The 23,041-nt window shown below is 45.2% G+C and overlaps 2 protein-coding genes across 2 annotated transcripts; one reads left to right on the top strand and one right to left on the bottom strand.

Moving 5' to 3' along the window:
• Positions 1–1,912: 1,912 nt before the first annotated feature.
• On the bottom strand, positions 1,913–15,897 carry LOC132464141 (transcription intermediary factor 1-alpha-like). The gene is made up of 18 exons (XM_060060358.1): positions 15,064–15,897; positions 14,723–14,841; positions 13,620–13,767; positions 12,883–13,018; positions 12,389–12,505; positions 11,938–12,052; positions 11,370–11,516; positions 10,233–10,347; positions 9,416–9,840; positions 7,388–7,513; positions 6,824–6,920; positions 6,509–6,566; positions 5,846–5,978; positions 4,488–4,822; positions 3,922–4,051; positions 3,633–3,707; positions 2,747–2,902; positions 1,913–2,268 (listed from the first exon to the last, which is right to left on the bottom strand). Exons 1-18 carry the CDS (start codon positions 15,344–15,346, stop codon positions 2,092–2,094), a joined length of 2,892 nt encoding a protein of 963 aa, XP_059916341.1. The 5' UTR covers positions 15,347–15,897; the 3' UTR covers positions 1,913–2,091.
• A 218-nt stretch (positions 15,898–16,115) lies between these two features.
• On the top strand, positions 16,116–20,726 carry LOC132464145 (aldo-keto reductase family 1 member D1-like). Its single transcript, XM_060060361.1, has 9 exons — positions 16,116–16,276; positions 16,353–16,520; positions 16,894–17,010; positions 17,808–17,885; positions 18,194–18,316; positions 18,886–18,995; positions 19,543–19,708; positions 20,115–20,197; positions 20,369–20,726. Exons 1-9 carry the CDS (start codon positions 16,184–16,186, stop codon positions 20,409–20,411), a joined length of 981 nt encoding a protein of 326 aa, XP_059916344.1. The 5' UTR covers positions 16,116–16,183; the 3' UTR covers positions 20,412–20,726.
• The last annotated feature ends 2,315 nt before the right edge of the window (positions 20,727–23,041 follow it).

Below are 23,041 nucleotides of genomic sequence, written 5' to 3'. Positions count from 1 at the left end.
GCCGTGGGCAGGGTGAGGCAGAGGGGTTAAGAGACTTCCTGATCAGAACCACATGTCTTCCGCAGCACACATCCAGACTAGCAACATCTCAGCAGAACCATCAGGAGGCACCATGGCACCTTGTTAGACCCTGCGGCCTGTCAAACACAGGACACGTCACGCAGATCAAAGTCCAACGTCAGGCCATTCACCCTGTTGACCTTTAGGGTCGAATACCTTTTCTAATGCATCAAATTAAACAAAACGCTTGAGACGTCGGTGCGTCTCTGCAGAAGCGATTTACTCAAGAGATGTAGTGCGTGGTTTCAAAGGAGGACGCGGGCTTTCTGGGAACCCGGGGGTCAGCTTATCTTATCAGTAGCACCCCACCGGTGTAAGGGTGGCCTGCTGACTCTGGAGGTATGTACGGCTAGCACTGTCCCTTCATGGCGCTGAGGATAGCCAGGTCTCTGGATGTATCGACACCAGAGAAAGAGCTACAACGAGAGAAAGTAGCCCTGACCTCCTACCAGCCGGCAGGTAACGGGTCTAAAAAACTAAAATGACCATGAAGGGATGTATCTTCTACACACCATACGAGTATCTTGCAGGAAAATGGTAAAAAGTATGTTAATATACATCTTAAAGTCAGCTTATAAACGCAGGTTAGACTCAGGACCGCCGGGGCAAGGTCTGAATCACCGCCGGCACCTCCCCCTCGTTTGTACTTAGGCTACAGTGCACCTTGTACTTTGTTGCCTCCATAACGCGAGGGCCCTTTGAGTGTACGCTAATAAACATGACAGGTTACTGTTGTCCATCACTTTAATAACAACCCCTCAAACCAGGAAGCCAAAAGCTTCATTTTAACAAGATAGAACAGCTTGTGGTCACTTTTTAAAAGCGTTAATCTTCTTGAGGAGGCGGTGTGTGTGTGTGTGTGTGTGTGTGTGTGTGTGTGGGGGGGGGGGGGGATAGGGGTTGGGGGGCTAGAGTTCTTTTGAAGTCCGGTAAAGTCTGTCTTGCCGTGTCTGTGTCAATGGAGACAGTTTCTAAGCAGGGGTTCAGGGGGGAGCGAGCCCCTGTGGAGCTCTCACTGGCGTCATTTACCAGCACTGAGGGACAACTGTACACAAAGCTGTGTTTAAACGAAATAGCCATAACAGCTGTGTTCCGCTGATGGTTTAGTGTAAAGCTCAACCTAGCTTAGTTTTTCTTCATCGTTAGAAAAAACGTAAACACAGGACGTGTGAACAAAGATGTGTGTTTTTAATGGATCCAACAAAAAAGGAGGATATGGATCACATTTGCTCCTGTTTTGAAAACTATTTTTGGAAAAAGACTTCATAAGAGATGTTTTGTTTCCGCACATTAAAATCTCAATAAATACACAAGAACATATATGTAAACGAATACATAGAGATAAATTACATTCATATACATTGTACAAACCCTGCAAATCTGAACCGTCTAAGCTTTCGGTGTCTTGTACCGTTATTAAAAAATGTTTGGATTTACTGTAAGCAATGTAAATAGCACAACAACGAAAAAAGTGGGAGCAACACTTTGCGCTTATAAAAAGTCCACTCGCTGTAAAACATAGAGTTAATATATATTCAGAGTTATCCGTTCATGCTGCTATTCATGAAAATAATATGAATAACTGTCCAAAAATGTTTAAAGACACAAGAGGTGGATGAATGCTACACCAGATCTCAATCCAGTTGTTTCCTTCATGCTAGAAGTAATGTTTCAGTAACAGCAGGGAGGTAAGAAACAATGGATCTTACGGAGGAGGTCTGAAACAAAGTCGCGCAGTTGTAACAACATACACAACTGTACCAGGATAACCGAATTGATCACAGTTCATTTGGAAACATTTGAATAACAAATATTATTGCTCTCTTAAACTACTAATGAATCAAAAAAAATGTCAGTCCAAATGGCCAAATAATGCTTACAACCCCAATGAATATCATCATAATCTGCTGACGTGAAAGTGCATAGGGTGAACATTGCAGCGAACAAAGACTGTCCGTGCGTTCATCCTGTTCCATGTGGTCCAATGGGAGGGCCCAGTGCATGCTGGGTATCGTAGTCCGTGAGCTGGCGTCACGGAGGCTGTGGGTTACCAATGGTTGTGGCTGGGGGCGGAGAGGGGCCGGGGCAGGACAACTGCTCTGGCTCTCTTTTGATCTCTGGGAACAGCCTATCGGGGTAGAGGATCTTCAGCTGCTCTTCAAAGAACCTTTCCAGTCTCCTACTCGCCGTTGCAACCGCAGAGCTGGCCTACAGTCAAAACAACAAAGTGAGGCGAATCACACAGAACACCATCGTCAAGGACTGAGTAGAGGCAAACACAGATTACCAGGTCGTTTAACAACAGCTTTTATCCAATGCGAGTTTAAATTCAATGGCTTGACTGTCACCTGTGTGTGCGTGCATGCGTGTGAGTGAGTGAGTAGGTATGTGTGAGTGAGTGAGTAGGTATGTGTGAGTGAGTGAGTAGGTATGTGTGAGTGAGTGAGTAGGTATGTGTGAGTGAGTGAGTGAGTGTGCGAATGTGTATGTTTGAGTGAGTGAGTGAGTGAGTGAGTGAGTGAGTGAGTATGTGTATGTGTGAGTGAGTGAGTATGTGTATGTGTGAGTGAGTGAGTGAGTAGGAGTGAGTGAGTGAGTGATTGAGTGAGTGAGTGTGGGTATGTGCGTGTGTGTGGGTATGTGCGTGCGTGCGTGGTAAGGGAAGTGATCTTGAGACGTAGCAGACCTGGCTGTAGGCCTCCCAGTCCCTGAAGATGAGACGGACGTCTGCTATGACCTCCTCAGGGCCTTGGTAGGCTGGACCGGGGCCGGCAGTCAGCCTCCGTTTAATGGTGGACAGATCCATGGGCCTCTTCGGGTTCCCCTGCTTGTCAGCTAATGCCTAACGATTTAAGAAGATATATTCGTTTTAGGAACAGGTATTGCAAATTAGTTCAAGTTACAAATACTTATTTAGTAATACTAAATGAATCAGCGGGGAGTTTAGGGGAAAAAAATAAAATCACGTCAACTCAAGTTTACAGTTTTCAGAGCCATGCAAACGCCCCACTCTTAACAATCACGTTACATAGATATGGCATGTGAACCAACTGACGTGCTCAACAAGCCGAAGCGGTTATCAGCATTCAAAGGTGTATTCAACCGAATCAAAGACTGTTGAAGGATGGGCAATTGTGTGTTAAACATTGATCAAGATTGCGCCGCATACAGTCACCTCTTTGTCCTAAATGTTTTGTAGTGTTTTGTTTGTAAATTCAGTATTTAGATTTATATTGTTGTGTATACACTGTATCTGAAATACGTTTTTTACATAATTTCAAGTACAATCTTGGGATATTTTTGTATCTTGTTATTCTGCACCAATTCACCACAGTGAATTCCTCATATGTGAAGCTTACTTGGCGATACAACACTGATTCTGATTTTAGCTGTCACCACATCCTGTATGGCTAGTAATAGAAGCTGAAGTCATGTTTCCTCCTTAGTGTCTCAGTGTTTACAGAGAAGCAAGGGTCCAGCGCAACCGCCACCACACTGGGATCAGAATTAAATGTTTGTGACGTTCATCCTGGGGAACGCTGCCAATTTGCGTCCCGGCTTGGTGGGCTCACCGCTGGGTCGAGGGGTCGATGAAAGTCCACGCTCAAATCGCTGCAGAACAGCAGCAGCAACAGCCTTTCGCATTTCTGTTCAGACAAACAAAAGATGCGGAAAAAAACACAAGAACGAAGCGTCATTCAAAGCCTTCCGTTCGTGCGAGGATTTGTTTTACTACGATGGTATTTCTCCTGAAACGGTGAAATTCAATACACGCTCTCCCCTATAACAACAATAATCCAGGGCACCACCTTGCATAACGGGTATTGATTGTACTGATTAGGAATGAGTACTACTACGGACCCGTTTGTCCAGAGGGGGGAAGCCTTCTGGGCAGTCTGGCTCCTCTTTCACCGTTCTGGCCTCAGGTTTGTTATCGCGGTCAGACTCTGGACCAGTCAGCTCCCGGCACAGCGAACACAACCACGACCCACTGGACACGAGAGCAACAAAAACATGGAAAGTTTAAATTTGAACTACCCCAACAATATTGAAGCTTTACCATGGAGGAATTTAACAGATACATACTTATTATGCTATCTTTGTTAGAATCATGATTGTGAATTAATTTGGAGTCACATTTATGAGCAGGTAGGGGTATGGGCATTTAGCTCAAGGAAGACTCCAGGTAGACTTTGAACAGTGTGACTCAAACACAGAACCTTAGGCTGAACGGCCCTAAACCCTAGGCCAAATATTTGATAAAATCGCTAAAAACTTTGTTAAAGCTGTATGACAACAAAATGAAAATTAAAGCAATTAATTAAGCATAGGTTACCATAAATATACTATAAATAAGCCATTAAAGCAATCAAGGCATTCCCCCCAAAAAGTCGACTTTTCAAAATAAAAGCGCAGCGGTGGCTTGCCTGGGCGAGCGAGGCAGCGTCGGAACGTGGCAGGCGAGGTGGAACACTTTGGGACACTTATCGCAGCAGAGCAGCTCCCCGCCGCCGCGACACGCGGCACACCAGTGTTCACTGGGAGACGCCCGGCGCCAGTCGCCTCGCGTCTCCCCCCCCCACTGCGGGCTCCTCAGGGCTAGGGGCCGGGGGCTCCGGCCGGTGCTCCCAGGAGGGGTGGTGGAGCCCCACGGCCCAGCGGCCCCCACGCTGGCCTGGGAGCGGTCGGCTGTACTGTCGGGTAGGCTGGTTCTTTGGGTCGGGTGTAACTGCTGCTTGGTGGACTGGAGATGAACAGCGAACTGCGGATGAGGTGATGGGACAAAGGGTAGGAAGTACTTTAATAGAAGTATTATCGCTACAACATGACAATAGGCTTAAACAAATATCCTCAAGCTTTTTTTTGTTTCTTTATAACTTGATGTACACACTTTCATTCAAAAAACCTTTTAGCATCTTAATAAACTAAAATGTGTTACTGTGGATATGACTATTTATTGGTTTATTGGTTTATTTCAGGGACATTGCACACTAATCAACAGTCAAACTATAAGTGAGGAATAGTTAGCCTAAAAGAGGCTAGTGTACATCCGTTGCTTGTTTAATTTATTTTGCATATTAAGATAATTGCGGACTATGTAGTTGCTGCTCAACTCTACTTGGCTATCAACTATGATGGGCTATTTCCACACAGTCGTCAATTCATTGGAAAGAAATACGTCAACCCAAGTCATGAGATCTGGTCCTCATCGTTATTACAAGGTACTCTGCAATAATGTCCCTGTAGGGTTGCAATAGAGAAGAACAGTTCATAGCATGTTTGTTGTTTAATATAATGAAACCGAATACTTTTGGTCCTCGATTCGGATTGGCTCGAGCCTTTATAAAACAATCTCAAACTATGCTAGCCTGTGTTGCTTGGCAAAACAGTTTGCCGTCTTGAGGAACTTTATTGCTTGGTGGAAGAATGATGATTTGTTTTCCATAAATGATCGTATTTTACGCTGCTGTTTGTTTATGTTTGGAAATCTTACTCGGGTAGAGTAAGTGTTTTAGGGGCTCTGTCTGGGTCATGTCTAAGAACGCCCTCTAGCTGCCTAAGAATCACTGTAAACCGCTGCCTCTCAAGGCTGATTTCTTAAATAGTATTTAGTCATGGAGCAGATTCTTCCATCTAAAGCGACTCCTCATGAATTCAGACACAGGTCCTGAAGGAGCAGTTGAAGGTTCTCGCTCGAGCACACCTATGGCCGAACTGTCATACTGTCAACACTGGGAATCGAACCGAGATCCCCCGAGCCGCTGAACCACGTTGTGTCCCTTACGAAGCTGCTGTGGTCCTCTGGCTCGTCCTTGATGGAGAGGAGTGGTCCTGGAGAGAGCCTCCGTCTCCTCTTGGAGGCCCAGGCCTCTGGTCCCTCAGCCACCTGAACCTCTGAAGACCTCCAGGTCACCAGCCTGGGGCATCGAGACAAACAGCCAGTCAGCTTCCAGAGAACTCACAATAGCATGCAGGGGGACATATATAGAACATCATTTGAATATGCCCTTTGGATGCCTTTTAGGATAAGTGTATTTGTCATTGACATGAGCGAATACATTTTAAAGATGGGGGCCCTTGAAAGAGAATTTGATTCCTAACCCCTGGTAAGGTATGTTTTAACACTTAAATCACTGCTTTGAAAAGGGTATTGATTGCATCGGGATACATACAATACATTTCTGCAGTGGTAGTAGAGTGGGAGTATTTTCGTACATAACCATGGCTTACAGCTGAGTGAGTGAGTGAGTGAGTGAGTGAGTGAGTGAGTGAGTGAGTGAGTGAGTGAGTGAGTGAGTGAGTGAGTGAGTGAGTGAGTGAGTGAGTGAGTGAGTATGCGTATGTGTGAGTGAGTGAGTATGCGTATGTGTGAGTGAGTGAGTGAGTGAGTGAGTGAGTGATTGAGTGCGTGTGGGTGGGGATGCGTGTGTGTGTATTTTTAACCTACCCTGATTTATCGTCGTGGGATACGGCCGGGTACCCTTGGGAATTCCTCTGTCCATTTACTGAGAGATAGAATATATATTTAATGAGATAAAATAAGCTCAAGCCAAGATTAATTAAACACATTTTGCATAAAACATGACATAATAAACTAGGATATGCTAAAATCATACATTAATGATAAGTAATGAAGCGATGCACTTTATTCATTGGATTGAAATACAATGTTACAGCAGCACATTATGTACTAATGTAAGGTAGACATAAATAGAGGCAAAGTAGTTTCCGGAACAAACATGAAATAATACTGCCATCATACCATTTGGGACAGCCTGGGGGGGGGGCAGACCCTGTGGGTATTTTGATCTGAGCATCTGGACCGGATCATCTCTCTTGTTCAGATACGTTGGGTCCATCTGGATAGGACATAAAGAGTCACCATGAGTCTACTTCATTCCAAAACTATCTTTAATAAAACGATGATGTAAAGATTCATGAACATTTTGGACATTACGATAACAATTCCATTAAATACGATCATTAGTGTGAAATAATTCCAGTGAGCCTCTTGGCAACAAAAATTATTCAAGGAAATAAATGTCTCTGTGTAATTGCACATTTTCTGTGCTATCGGTTGCTAAACCCAAAGATAAGTACCAATTATAAGGCAATATAAGCAGATTTATTCTGAGCAGATCATTGCAATAATCACCCTGAAGAATCGCTGCATGACCGGCAATTATAGGTCGCAGTAATATACTGGTGATTATGCAGCAATATATTGGTGTTTACGCCATTAATGTTTCATTGCACTCCAAGGCAATCTCTGGCCATTTTGTTTCATCGATCATTTAATTTCCGGATAAGGATCGGAGACACTTGCCAGCTGTCTGGAGAGAGGAGATACATTGGTGGGCAGTGATGCAGGCTGGGTATAAAAAGGTGAAGAGGAGAACACGTCTGTGGCTTTGGTCTGGAGGGTTGAGCTGCTCACCATCCCCCTTGGAGGCTAGAGAGAGAGAGAGAGAGAGAGAGAGAGAGAGAGAGAGAGAGAGAGAGAGAGAGAGAGAGAGAGAGAGAGAGAGAGAGAGAGAGAGAGAGAGAGAGAGAGAGAGAGAGAGAGAGAGAGAGAGAGAGAGAGAGAGAGAGAGAGAGAGAGAGAGAGAGAGAGAGAGAGAGAGAGAGAGAGAGAGAGAGAGAGAGAGAGAGAGAGAGAGAGAGAGAGAGAGAGAGAGAGAGAGACCAACCAATCAATCAGTGAGATGTCACGGTGACTCTGGTCACATGGTTCACCACTCCAGAACTCCTTAACCAGAGCAGGGCAACCTCCAAAGAATTGTAAACAGCACACTCGAATTGCAGACAGGGTGCGCTTGACAACGCTGCTTTTGAAGGGTTTCCTGTTTGGTCTTGTTCAAAACCTTGCACCTGCAAGTTCAGTGGAAGAGGTATGAAAAAACATAAATAAAATGTAAACAAAAACATTTCTCTTGCTCACAATATATGGTCATCAGCATACATAAGCAGCTTATGTATGCTAACTTCCCCTTAATAAACACAGTTATTTGGACCACCTCTGAGATAACTTATGTCTATAATGCACAAACATAAATAGGCCAGCTGGGTTCAGTGAAAACAGATATAAAAGTGAAGAGATGTTAGTGCCAGGCTACAATGCTAGTGTTTGTAGCCTGGGAACCACACAAATCTGCAAGCCCATGTTCTCGTTGCTCTGGCTGATGGTCTGGACCCCTTGCTGCCCAGACCGACTTCCAGATGACCTTGCCCAGGTCAGGCCAATCACAACCGTTAAACTTATAGACATAGAATAGGGTTTGACCGTAGACAAATATCCATAGACGCCGCCTTGGCCTTTGGACCGTACGTCAACGTAGCCAACGTATTTGAGAGGCCAAGACTGGCTTGTAAACAGTTAATGGGGAGATTTGTTTTTTTCTGAATAAACAGCACATGATTTATTTTCAGTCCAGAGTTTAATGATCTAAGTGGAGTAAACAAAAAAAAGTAACTAAAATCCAAAAAGAAATGTAAACGTTGTAGTGCCTTTACTCCAGGAAGTCTGCAGCTTCTCTGTTTACCTATTTGTGTAAAGGCCGGTCACGCCAAATCAACACAATTGACCAATAGTCGCTAAACGCTAAGTCGCACGTTTCGTCGCTCTGATTGGTTGTAGAGTCTATCCAGTTAGGTCCACAGAGCTTTTGGCTCCTCGCTGATAACAGCCCTTGCAAATGAAAAATAAACTGAGCGATGTACGCATTTGTGATTCGTCGGGCAATATTCCGCTTAGGCCTTTTAGTGTTTCAAGTGGAATAAAGGTCTGTTTTCATTGGATGTACCCATTTTATTTTAAGCTCCCTATAAAACCGTTCTGGGTGCGCGGCAAGCTAGACTAAACATCTCAGCGCACTAGACATATCAGACGCCGCTTACGCAACCCAGTGTTGCGCGTTAGCCAAACGCTAGCTTTAGCTTTAGGGTTAGCCTAGTCGCGGTGTTGAGAATGACTCTAATTCAAATCCTTCTTGATGGAAAAGAGCATGAGTTGCTCTTGATGTGAAGGCTGTCAGCTCCATTTGGGACGAATAGGTCGGCTGCCAGAGCTTGTTAGGAGAAGCTGTCAATCAAACCCTCAACTGGCAGGCCTGCACCCGCATGCATATCAAAGCAGGAGACGATCAGAGAGACACACACACACACACACACAGACAAAGACACACACATAAACAGACATACACACGCACACATAAACAAAAACTGAAACACACACACACACACACACACAGAAACACAAAGATACACACACACACACACACACACACACACACACAGAAACACAAAGATACACACACACACAAAAACTGAAACACACACACACACACACACACACCTGGGTGGGGTATCCAGTGGAGCCGTTGGTGGGGCTGGCACGGTGGGCAGGGGCCCCCATGAAGCGGTGGCTGGCCGGCTGGGGGGACATCCGGGGCCGCCCCCCTCCCTGGGGTGGGGGCCCCCCCTGGGGGGGCACGGGGGAGGACCTGGGCAGACGAACACTCTGGTACCAGGACCACGGCTGGGAGTGCGGTGGCGGCGGGGGGCCGGCGGGCGGGGGGCTCTGCCAGCGAGGCTGTGGGTTGAGCTTGTCCACCTGCATCTGCAGCTGAGCCAGTGTGTGATGGGACGCCAGGCGAGGCTCCAGGGCCGTGCCGGCGGGCGAGCCCGGGGGCCCGGGGCCAGAATGCGGGAGCCGGGGAGCAGGGCTGCCCCGGGAGCTCCCCAGTGGCTTTCCCGGAATATTCTCCACCACCAAAGTGCCTGAGGGCGAGGGAGCGCAGTGCAGCGCGCTGTGAATAACAAGTAGGGCTGACACTCTGAGCGCAGCTAATGCTAACCTAATGCTAACTTATTAGTGACAGTACTGCTAGTACAACAACAACACGGTTATGCTAGCAGGTCGCTCGCTGGGATGTCGGAAACTACTACCGATTGATGAGTTGGCCCCACGACGAATCTATATCCAACAACTATCATTACCATTAGAAACATTATCGTGCCATTTTTACAGCACTACGAAACGTTATACATGTTATATCATCGTTATCATTGTTACATGTCATACTACATATATTACACATTGAACTGCTCTATTGTATGCGTTTCTGGATGTGATTTCAGGGTTTCCCCAACACTGTTTTGTCTGCGCTCACCCAGATCCACGTTGGAGGCCCAATAGGCGGATCGACACTGGAAGCGCACCGAGCTCTGCGGTATGAAGGAGGTAGTGCATTTGGCCTGCAGCAGATTCCCAATCTGGAACAGAATCTGCAGCAGAAGGAGAGCTATCAATTATTTCACTGGGGACATCTTTTCCATCATATTTTGTTCAGTAGTGTCTACTAAATACTGCACTGGTACGAAGAGGTACAGGTTTTTACTATTTAACGGTTACTTTTTCGTCATTTTAGCAAATGAGTAAAACAGCTAACGTTTCTATTTATTTGGGGGTTTAGGAGTAGGGGTTAGCCCATTACCCCCAACCCTTCCACCCTGCAGCGAGTGTGGATGATTGGCTGTGCGACACCGTGAGACATTTACAACGAGGTTATATAGCAGACGCCTTTATCCAAAGTGCCTTACAATAAGTACATTTTTCAGAAGAGAGAGAAACAATATATATCGCTGTCGGTACAGTAAGGATAGATAGCATAGAACCAAGTGCCAAACACTAAGAATTGTTAGGTGAACCCATTCCCTGTATACAACAAAGATAGCTATGATAACTAAGACACTACACAATGCTAAGTACTATTTTAAAGTGCAAGGATGTACAAGATACCATAAGTGCACACATTAAGTGCCAGTATATGCCAAGGATATACGATTTGCCCCGGACATGCCACCCATACACATCCCCCTGGACTATACTACTTGATATACTCTGTATCTAATCCACTTGATGATTTATTATCATACTGTCCATCTATGCTGGTCTTATCCATAATACCCATCTTACGCTGATCATACCTCAGTAGGTCACTTTACTTTTGCTGCTGCATTGCACTATATGAAAATTCATATTCAAACTGCACCTTAATTGCTCTTTTGCACTTCTATTTCCAAATAAATCTCGTAGTCCTTGTACTTGCACAATTGTCTTTGGCCAGTTGTCTTTGTACTTGTGCACTGACAATAAAGTTGAATCTGAATCGGATTTGTCAGGTGGACCGACAAAGGCCCCGCCCACATCGACAGGTCACACGTCATCGCGGCCTGGGCCGCAGTGGACGGGGGGCTTCAGTGGGTGGTGGGGGGCTCCAGTGATTGGAGGGATTCAGTGGGCTCACCAGGCGTTTACAGTACAGGAAGGCCGTGCCCCCGTTTCGCTGCGTGGCCCAGCTGGTGAAGTTAATGACGTGGTCCAGGTGCCGGGAGAGATAGCCTATGTCCTGCTGCTGTTTCTTCAGCGTGCTCTCGTGGCTCTTCGTCACCTCCTTGGGAGTGAGTGAGGAGGGGGGGGGGGGGGGGGGAGAGAGTGGAGGTTAGGGGGCCCGTGATGGACTGGCTGTGGAAACACAGTCGAGGCTGATGGATCGCGCCCCTTTAACGGTGAACACAGAAACCCTGTTTAGGAGTCAGAGAGCCAAGACGTTGAGGGTCTGGTATGTATTCCTGTGGTATGTATGGTGGATGTATGTTGTGTTGGGGCTGTTGTAGGGAATGTTTATGTGGTTTTCTGTTTGTGTGTTTACATAATTGTTTTATTATTTGGCCGGCATTCTCAAGACCCTCACAGGACAAATTACTCATTGTTATTTTCTTTTCTAATCAGGGTTAAGGACAGTGTGTTTGTTGACACACAGACCAGTGTGTGATCCAACAGGCTACAAATGGATATCAGGAGTGTGTTCTTACCTCCAGTTGATTCACCAGCACCTTGCCCTTCTTGTTAATCTCAACGATCAGGGCGCAGATTGACTTCTTGATCTCATTGCGGACAGAGTGGCGGTTTTTACTCACATGGTGTAGTCTGTGAATAAATATTGCCACATGTTTGAACATATTTAATGGGTTTCATGCTTAATGGTTTACGTATCATGCGCTCGTAGATTCAACCCCTAATATTAAAAAGGGGTTGAACATTAACTTCTACCCCAGCTTGAGGTACAGGAGAGAATGCTAGTTGCTGAACGCTAATACCATAGCGATGTGCTTGTTGTCTATAGTGCTTTTCTGAATAGTCAAAGACGCTTTACAAATAACAAAGGAATACATACAGACTGTACAGACAATCAAACAAAAAGGGAAAAAAATAAACATGTGATCAATGGTCAGATTTATCAGTTTTCATTTGTCCGATCCATACCCGCTGTTGATTGAATGGGAAACCTCGTCGATGACTTTCTTCTTCTCCTTCAGCTGACGCGTCATGCTCTCCATGTGTTGCTTGTGGTTGCTATAGGCATCGTCCAGGAACTGATAACTGAACAAACACCGGAAACATCGAGGAAAAGGCTGAGTCCAAGTCTATTTGCTGAATATCCATTGTATATTTTATTGAGAACATTGAAAGTTCCTAAAGTGCCCGTCCATATAATTGTTATGTTATCCCTGCTTATTCAGACAAAAGTAACATAACCCTCTTACCTGCAATACGCAAATATGCATAGGCTTTAAATTGAGATATGAATACCTACTTACCAAAGAAATAGCCTAATATTTGAATATTCGGGCTCAGCCCTTCAAGACTATATACTTAAAACCCAGACCAAAACACAAAACGAATCAAAACACAACAGAAGGCACGAGAAGGCCCACGGTATACCCAGCATGCAGTGCGTTCCACCTGTTGGACGTTACCTGTGGTCCTTGTGCTTGAGCAGCTGACAGTCCCGGCAGGTGAGCAGGTCACACGTCTCACAGAAGAGCTTCAGAGGCTCCTGCTTGTGGACATCGCAGAAGACGGGCCTCTGGGGAGCCGACAGCCCGTCCACCTCTGGAAGGAACCACAGCCGATTCAGAACACGACGTCCGGCGACACAGCGGACCGTACAGCAGCGTGGTAGAAACTAAAGAGAGATACTCTACTTCAAATGAAACTAAGGGTAAAACTGAAAAGGATACTCATGGGACATGGCCATATTAATTGTAAATTCTGAAAAAGGCATATCAACATTTCAGACGAGGTCAACATTATTGACAGTATATGCTACATTGTTGAAGCTATTCATAATTGACCATTATACAATATAAAATGTGTTTAAACGATTATTGTCTCTAAAGCCTCTGAGTGATTAATGCACAACAACGTGGCATACTATTAGGTTTCCATGTTCAGTTAAAGATGGTGAAGTTTAGTCTTAAGCAATGATTCGGTTTAGATATGAAGATTGTGAAGTTAAGTGTAACCCAATGATTTGCATTAGGTCTAGACTGTTAGGAGGGGGGGGGAGGGCATATCGTGGTGGGTGTTTTGACTCCCAGATGAAATGTGAGCTCTCACATTGATGTGAGGGGGTCAACGCGGGCCCCAACTAAATATCTAGAAAATGCATTCCTCCGTTGCCATGGCCGCGGCAGCGTGGCTCCAGTAGTACCTCTGGTCCCGTCCACCTTGTGGCGTATGGCGTGGTCTTTGGTGAACTTGACTCTCTGGTGGGCCTCCACGCACGTGGCACACAGGTACTCCACACAGTCCACGCAGAAGCCCGCCGCCTCGGTGTTGTCCTCGCACGTCATACACAGCTGCAGAGGGGGGGGGCAACAATAGCACTGGTTAGGTCGCTCCAATGCCAGCCTTGTGGGTCTACCTGTTGGTCCTGTTCTGTGCAAGAAGGCCTTGCTCAAGAAGCAACTCCTCCCCTGCTCCTTAAAGACATGGAAACAGGTAGCCTAGCACATGAAACAGAAAGTTATCCACTACCCTTGAATATCTGCCTTCCTAAGGGTTGTGCACAAAGTTGGATGCAAAGAGGTTGATTTGCATGCTGCCAAAAGTGGGGACAGTGCTAGTACACGATATTTACCGCGATGCCGCTGCCGAATACATGAGAATCAAATTGTGCTTAGAACAATTTGATTATTATTTGTTTATTATCCACTGCAAACAAGGTCAAGTATAGTCTCGGACAACAGACATGCCATAAGCATCTGCTTGAAGTCAACATCATTCAGCTATTCATGAGGTGGAGTGATATTTCTTCGTGGCCGATTGCTCATTAGCAAAGCTCATTAGCAAAAGGCTGCACATAATCAACATAAAAAAAGATAATGGCTCAGCGATTTTTGAAGTTGATTAATACTTAGTGACCAACGGCTTGGCAATAACGGCTGCTTATAGTCAACAGAACACCGCTGATGGGCCTCAGCTATTTGTTTTAATGATTCATAGTACTTTTTAACATCTTGAATAGAGAAGGAAACATCAGTGGTCCTTAAGCTTTTTGTGAGTGTGTCCCTATTTTGAGGGCACAAATGAAACCACATTGCTGTGGGAGCAAATCTTCAGGAGGCCTTTAAGCCTACCTGATTGTGTTAGATCTAACTGAAAGGCAACATTTCTTTTTTAAACATTTCACTTTTAATTACTGAGTTGCTTCAGCGTGTTATCCACTTTCAGACCTATTATTTCCCAATAATACCGATTTATGATGACAGAAATAAATCCCACCAATTGGAATGCATGTGATTTGTAGTTTACCTGGACACATCTTTCCATGGTGCTGCTGGGCGCTTCAAACGCATCATTGACAAACAGGTTCTCCATGACGTCCGCTTCCATGCATTCTTGTCTGCATACTGGACAGCGGATCACGTTCACTGAAGGAAACGCGGGGAAAACCCATCCATTCAATATGCAATCAATCAATTACACATAAATGCAAGGTTCAGCCTAGCTAGGACCGTGAAGGCTGCGTGTATGTCGGCTATATGCGTGTGTTGCCTTCTTCATTCATTAATCAATCGTTTTCCAAATACTCATGGGGTCCCACATCATAGTCCTTGCAAGAAAATTGTTTGTAAACAAGCAGGCTCACTCACGTGGTTTGTTGGCAGGATTGTCCACCTGGATGGTCGGTGGCTCGGCAACAGCTAGATTCCTCGAGGGTGGAGGTAGACATTTTTTACAAAAAGAGTGTAGGCACGGAAGAAGTTTAGGCTCCCGGCTCTGAAAGTTTAAATGGCAAGACGGACACGTGTCCAGTAGATTCAGTGTGTCGATCGCGCTCGTTTTCTCCTGCACCGGTATGCTCTCAGCCTCGTTCTCCACACCGCCGACAGCCTCCTCCGGCTCCAGCTTCTCCGTGCCTCCTCCTTCATCCATAGCGTAGTCCCAAATCAAACGACGATCACCGGGCTGCAAGGAACGAGGCAGACCCACAAAAGGGGCAGCAAACGATCAGATAAATAATGATCCGTGTGGAGAAGACGGCCCCATCCGTGTCTTGCTTCTCGACCTCCTTATAAACTCCCTATTGGCAACGGGCAGCATTCGTGCTTTCAGTACTCAGCGCTGCAGTTCCGTCGTTTGCACTGCGACAGACCGACAAATTACCCACGGATTCATGTTTTACACTAAAGACGCACGATGCATCGACGCGCTCACGCCCATCGCATCCCTGTACGATCCGTGGAGACCCTGATACATCCGTGATGGTACGGAGCTTCGTGTGACGGAGGATCGCAGTGCGCACCCCGGACGCGTCGCTCTGAGGGGGGTTGGGTCTGAGGGATTCGCCCCACCGTTTAGCGCGCGTTTTTAGAACTACAATAAAGGCTCGTTACGGGCTGGCACGTTTACTGTCGACGTTGTGGATGTCTCATCTTGAGCTCAACAAATAATTAGGATGATTTCACTTCAGACAGGATTAAGACAATTTTCTAAAGCTTAAATAGATAGGATTATCATGACATTAAAATTAATTGTCAACCTTTTGACAACATCATGCGGTAGATTACAGCGCAAACCAAAAGGGCTCATAAATTATTTCACAAGAGCAGGTCTTTATTTTGAGATAAGCTAAGTCAGCACAGCCTCACCCTTCCGATCTTCCAATAAGTCAGCTATTTCAAAGCAGCGTGTGTGTGTGTGTGTGGGGGGGGGGGGGGCTTAAACATCCCAGGCAGCTGACCGAGCTCTACTGCCTATACTCTCACAGACATGGACCTGACAGCAGAGAGCCACACTGTCCCGCTGAGCGATGGCAACCGAATCCCCTTGCTGGGTCTGGGGACCTATGCTGACCCCAGATCGGTAAGTTTGTTTATTGGCTACATTGGCTACATTGTCATACCTTTTGCTGTTTTGTAACGATGCCATTTCTTTCCAGACAGCCAAAGGCACTGCACTAGAGTGTGTCAAGAACGCCATTGATGTTGGCTATAGACACTTTGATGGGGCTTTGGTGTACTTCAACGAACATGAAGTGGGTCAAGCTATTAGGGAGAAGATAGCTGATGGGACGGTCAAGAGAGAGGATATCTTCTACTGTGGAAAGGTGCGTTTAGTCACTGCGGTCAGGCCAGTCTACACTCCTCCTTTATAGAAAATAATCACTGAAGCACTTGGGAACGTACAATAGTATGGTGTCGTGAAATGAGCACCAAAAGTTAAAGGAAGATCAGACAATAAGCCATGGATAAACAAATGATACAAAAAGTTGACCTTGTAGAATAATGGTCTGTATAAGAAGTAACCTATTATGTAGCATAGTAAAAACATAAATAAATATAAAATATCAAAGTAATACAAAACAATTCAATCTTCTACATTTGGTATGTTGATGAATTTTGTTTAACCCTGGCTCTTCTCCAATGGCAAGGAGATTGTATTATTGTCTTCATCAAACCTCTCCCTATGATTTCTTCCAGCTGTGGTCCACATTCCAGCCCCCGGAGATGGTGAGGCCAGCCTTGGAGAGCACTTTGAAGGCCTTGAAACTGGACTATGTGGACCTGTACATCGTTGAGCTTCCCATGGCCTTCAAGGTCAGTATAGCCACGCGACCTCCCTCCCGGAACAACAAATGCATGCAAAAAATAATCATTTCCCAGAGCCTAGCTTGACAGATAGACTCGCCAGAGCCAGCTGGACAGATTGTGCTGGGATTCTAGGTACATGAGTAGAAACTACAGAGAGAGAACTGACCAGAACCAAAGTAAAATAACTGAACGGCCAAATCTCCCCCTCCCTTAGCCTGTGACTATTTAAACCCTGTTGTAGAGACGCGAACAGCATGAGCTAATACACCGCGATCAGGCAGAGTTCCCCCTCTCTCTCTCCGTTTCAGGGTCGGCTTAGATCAGCAGGTAGAGCAGTTGTCTTGTAACCGATAGGTTGCTAGTTTGATCCCCAGCTCCTCCTAACTGAGTGTTGATGTGTCCCTGAGCAAGACACTTAACCCTAACTGCTCCTGACGAGCTGGCTGTCGCCTTGCATGGTTGTCTCTGCCGTTGGTGTATCAATGTGTGTATTAACTGATGTAAATAGCTTTGGATAAAAGCGTCTGCTGAATGCCCTGAATGTAAATCTGTCTGGAGTTGAGGTTGTGGTGGCTTTTGGTAGATTATGGAGGTCACCGCATCAGGTGGACAGCAAATAGAATAGTGGATAGAAGGTGGAATGACGAATGTCCTCCAAGTGGAACTTTTTGGACTTTATGGAATTGCTACATGGTTGTTTGCATATTCACTGGAGTTAGGTTTATTGTGTTCTATTTGTCCTTTCGTGTGTACATCTCGTTATTGTGAAATTTGACCCTCATATTTGTAAACCCACCGTGCAGCCCGGTGATGACTTCTACCCCAAAGACGAGAATGGAAAGTACATCTACCACCATACTGACCTGTGTGCAACCTGGGAGGTGAGCCCTTCTCTGCTCTTGATTATTGATCATAATTGATCATCAATCATTCATATTATCGACTGCATTCAATTATCTTCTTATTTAGTTATCTACATCCTAATTATATTGCCTCTTTGAATGACATAACATGACGCCGCTCAAAGGGTTGCTGCATGTCTGCTTTGGTCTGTCACAGCTGACCTACTTATGTTTCCTATTTTACCTTGCACCAAAAGACACAAAAGGGGTTTCTGTCTTCTCCGTCTGCTGTTTGGGTTCATTTTTTGTCTTTGGTTTAATGGAGCTCCTTGTCCCTTGTGAAACAGGCGATGGAGGCATGCAAAGACGCCGGTCTGGTGAAGTCTCTGGGCGTGTCCAACTTCAACCGCCGGCAGCTTGAACTGCTGTTCAACAAGCCAGGCCTCAAGCACAAGCCTGTGTCCAACCAGGTGAGGTTGACCTTTAACCCCTGGCTTAGAAGGCAACCACTTCTTAGTGGTAGTAGTCAGTAGGCAGACCGTCTCGAAAGGGATGTCAGAGACACTGTAGCTACCCCCCACGGTAAAGGGGAGAGGACTGTGGCACATACGCATGTGAAAACATTTGTCTGTAAGATCCATGTTGTCGTTAAGAAATATCATGGATGTATCTGTAATTTTGGATGTTTCAAGGGCTTGCTTTACAATATCATATATTTCAAGGTCACTGATTATAATATCGGATATTTCAAGGCTGTTCGCTGATAACACAGAGATATCACTGGTTTTTATGTATGTATAGCGGTTGCACAAGGAAGATAGAGAACGTATTGAACACAACAGTTTATAAATGCTTGATATTTGACTAAAAGGATTTTAACCTGGTCGTGGTGTGCAGACCATGAGCTCAAAACATAGACCCGCCAAGCGACCGTTTGCCAGCACAGTAATAAAACCAGTCCATAGTAAGGTGCACCCAGCGGTGACCTGATTGTCTTGGGTCTTTCCGTGGGTGACTTTTGGTGTCTTTGTCCCTTCAGATTGAATGCCACCCCTACTTCACCCAGCCCAAGCTCCTAGAGTACTGCCGGCAGAAGGACATCGTGGTGGTGGGGTACAGCCCCATCGGAACCTCCAGGGATCCTTCTTGGTAAATTTGGTGTGCAAGGAAGGGATAGGGCTCCAATCCCCGTGAATGTGTGAACAGTATGGGCTGTTGGTATGGATAAAACAGCTGAATAACATCAGGAGTCAAACAGCCTGTGTCCGCTATGCCCTTCTCCCCCACATTTTAGAAAGGCAGGTTTATTGGCCCCTGTCAAATGCAAGGTACAGTTCAGACAGAGTGCTTAAAACACTCCGGGATCACATTATAAAAACATCAAAAGGACTATCGGTTAAAGGTTATAAAGGACAATCATTGACAAGAGAAATGTGAAATAATGGTACAAGATAATTAATGTGCAGACAACCATTGGAACAAAAAGCTGTGGCGAACCGAAACATTTTGAGCCCTGATTTATTCCAACAAAGTGTTGCGTGCTCAGGGAGTTTGTTCCGGATGGACAAGCAAGGTTGTGATGACCCGAAAACAAGTTCCCCGCGCTGAGAACACGGAGGCAGGGCAAACGAAAGGAATTCATGTTACGAGGAACGCACCTCTAAAAGTAGAGCCTTGTTTAATATCTGACCTACAGGGTGAATCTAAAATGTCCGCCCCTGCTGGAAGACGAGGTGCTGGTGTCCATCGGGAAGAAGTACAGCAAGAGCAGCGCCCAGGTGGCCCTGCGCTTCAACGTGCAGCGCGGGGTGGTGGTGATCCCCAAGAGCTTCAGCCCACAGCGCATCCACCACAACTTCCAGGTGAGTTTGGTGCACGTCCAGTCGGATGAACTGAGGAGATGTGTGGCAGTCGTTCGTTATTTACAATGTTTTTACGTACATTTCTAGCAGTCATTCATTCATATCATTCATTGTTTGACAATGTTGTTACCGAATGGAACATTGAAGTGGTTAATGTTCAAATTTACACATATTCATTCATTTTGCAATAGAGTGGACAACTCAGAACTGGATTATTGAATTTGACTATGCAGCAGGATATGCCATAACAGCATTATCAATCATTGTTTCAAACAAATATCAATGAAGGAAAATGGTTAGTTGATTCTATGTCAGTCTAGATAACAGCAAAATTAATTAATAGGTTATATTAGGAATCAGAATTAGGAATCATCGCAATGGAGTTACACCCTGTTTCTCTTTGCAGATATTTGATTTTTCCCTCACTGAAGAGGAAATGAGGTCTATCGAAATGCTGAATAAAAACATTCGTTTTGTGCAGCTGTTAATGTAAGTATTAGGAGGTGTTTTATTATCTACTTGGTGGTGAATGTGTGCTAGGTGTGCTTGTTAAAACAGTGTTGCGCTAGTGTGTTCCTAACATCTTATTTATTTGAACGTTGTTACATTGATGATGTCATCATCATGGTCCATTAAAAACAGAACAATTTTTTTACACAGGTGGGCCGATCATCCCGAGTATCCATTCCATGATGAGTATTAGACTATCCGTTCCATGACACAAATGTATCTGATCATACATCATCATCACATCACCTCAACTTCGGGATTACAAATGCTACCTGTTTATAATGAATCTCATGGCCATGTTGTACTCTAGAGAGATTCCATTATTCAACTCTAGATGGCGCCAGCTCACATCCAATAAAATCACTTTGAGGCAGTCATTCCTTTAGGGGCCTCCACATTCAATACACGTTATCCAATTTTCTAACTGACGATAGACATTCTATAATAATTACAAAATAACTGTCTGTCATAGTAACCAATAAACAATTAAAGTTGATATTATTCATCATACTTGTGTATTTCTTTCCCTTTTAAAATACAACGAAGCCATGCAAGAATCATGACTTGATTGCTGTCGTAAATATTGGTTTGGGACCTGGTTTAAAGAAGCGGGAAGGGACTTCTGATTTGCAGATGCCCTATAATGTCAGCTATAATGCAATGTAAAGGGGTCATGAGTTCTTATTTGGCAACTCTGAAAAACCTAAGTTATGTTAGCATTATAACATCGGCGATAGTGTGTTGGGCATAAATATAGATATGCACTGCAAATACTGTGAATTTCATCCAATTTATATGTGCTAAAACTGTTTCGGTGCATCAAATATGAATGCAGTTAAGGCCAGGAGAGCAGAAAACGTGTTCATGTTTTTTTGATGTGAGCTCCCTCGATTCCTCTTCATCTGACATGTTTGTTCGCTGAGAGGGTATAAAATTTTGATTCAGTGGAACAGCGCAACGTTGACACAGAGTGTGTATTTTTGTGCAAAATTTTCAACCAATTTCAAGCCCAAAGGCTATTCCTTAATTTGAAAATGTATTCTAGGTTTTGAAATACAGCAGCACATTTGAAACAAAATTATTACAAGTTATAAATTATTATGCAAATGTTGTTCTTGCATTCACTAATATGTAGTACATAAGTAACAGTAAAGGTTATACTGCTGATCCAAGAAACCCTTACCAGTGATCTGTCCCTATCTTAGTGATTCCACCATTCAAATAAGAAATTTCCATCCAGCATTAATGACGTTTATCTTATCTTAAAGATAATGTTAACCAATCATACGTCAGGTGGTTGGGATAAAAGGTTCTAAGTTCCAACACCACTGTCTCCCTGCGGGCATCCTTGAGCGAGATGCATCACCCCTCCTTCCTCCTTGACATTTATGCAAAAACAAATCAGATCTGCTACTATCATCCCTGTCCGGTTGCTCCTCCTGTCCAAATGAATCCCTGGGCGTAGGAGCGGTAGTTAAAAGACGCTTCCTTAGAGGAACAAGACAGAAAGACGGATCCCACTGCACAGGGACAGGGCCCTGTAGTGTTCAGGGTGCTTCTCTCCCAGGTGAGCCTGGATCCCGCTGAGCTTCCCGGTTGGAACCCCAATGTTTCCCAGTCTACCAAGAAGGCAAGTTTCCCCGAACCCCATTCTCCTTAACGACATGCATCCGACACTGACCCTAAACCCACATTCACCGCAAGTCGCGCTGGATGAAAGCGTTGGCTAAATGACTAAATAGTAAATGGTAAACATCACTCTCTCCCCCCTCTTTAGTCAACCTGTCAGAGAGAAAGCCCATAACTCCCTTACTCACCCCCCCCCCCCGTCCCCCGTCCCCCAGCTAACGGCCTTGGGGATTTTTGGAGGCACATGACCCCCACACAAACCCAGCTATGGGACCCCTACTATGGGAAAGTGTAGTGAATGGGCCGAGGGGTCTGTTTGGGAGTAGGGGGAAACGGATCCGGTCGTTGGTGTGTGTGTGTGTGTGTGTGTGTGTGTGTGTGTGTGGGGAGGGGGGTTCTGAATCATGGATGTGTTTCTGGGAGTAGGAGCTCCAGTGAAGCAAGGCTGATGTTTTATTAACAGCACAATCAGAAGCAGGGAGGACAGCCTTTAAAACTCTTCTGCCCTGACCTGTGTGTGTGTGTGTGTGTGTGTGTGTGTGTGTGTGTGTGTGTGTGTGTGTGTGTGTGTGTGTGTGTGTGTGTGTGTGTGTGTGTGCGTATGTGTGTGTGTGTGTGCGTATGTGTGTGTGTGTGTGCGTATGTGAGGGTGTTGATTTGTGTGTAAGGGGGCATTTATGGATTGCTCGACCTTTGAACCCCCAAAAATATGCATTATTTATTCCTTAGAATGTGTGTGCATGTTTATATGCGTATGGTGATACATTTTTTGTATGTGTGTGTGTTGGTATGGATATCTATATGTTGTAGACTCTCTCTATTTGTATTGATGATTGTTATGTTGTATTATCCAGCCCCACCGTATGTTTTGCCATATGAGTGACTGAGTGGGTCAGTGTGTGAGTGGCCTCCCTAAAATATTGCACATCCAGGGGTTTTTCACCCTCAATGTGGACTAGTCTAGTCCTAGTGAGAGAGAGACAGAGAGGTAAAGTGTCACAGCAAGAGACAGAGAGAGTCCTAGAGGGGGAGAGAGAGAGAGAGAGAGAGAGAGAGAGAGAGAGAGAGAGAGAGAGAGAGAGAGAGAGAGAGAGAGAGAGAGAGAGAGAGAGAGAGAGAGAGAGAGAGAGAGAGAGAGAAGCAGAGACTGCGAGAGATTGAGACTGGGAGAGAGAAAGGGGCAGAGCGTGAGGG

This window comes from Gadus macrocephalus, chromosome 9 (assembly GCF_031168955.1).
Source record: "Gadus macrocephalus chromosome 9, ASM3116895v1".
Taxonomy (NCBI): Eukaryota; Metazoa; Chordata; class Actinopteri; order Gadiformes; family Gadidae; genus Gadus; species Gadus macrocephalus.
Note: the sequence above shows the minus strand (reverse complement) of the source record. Positions and strands in the feature narration are given on the sequence as shown.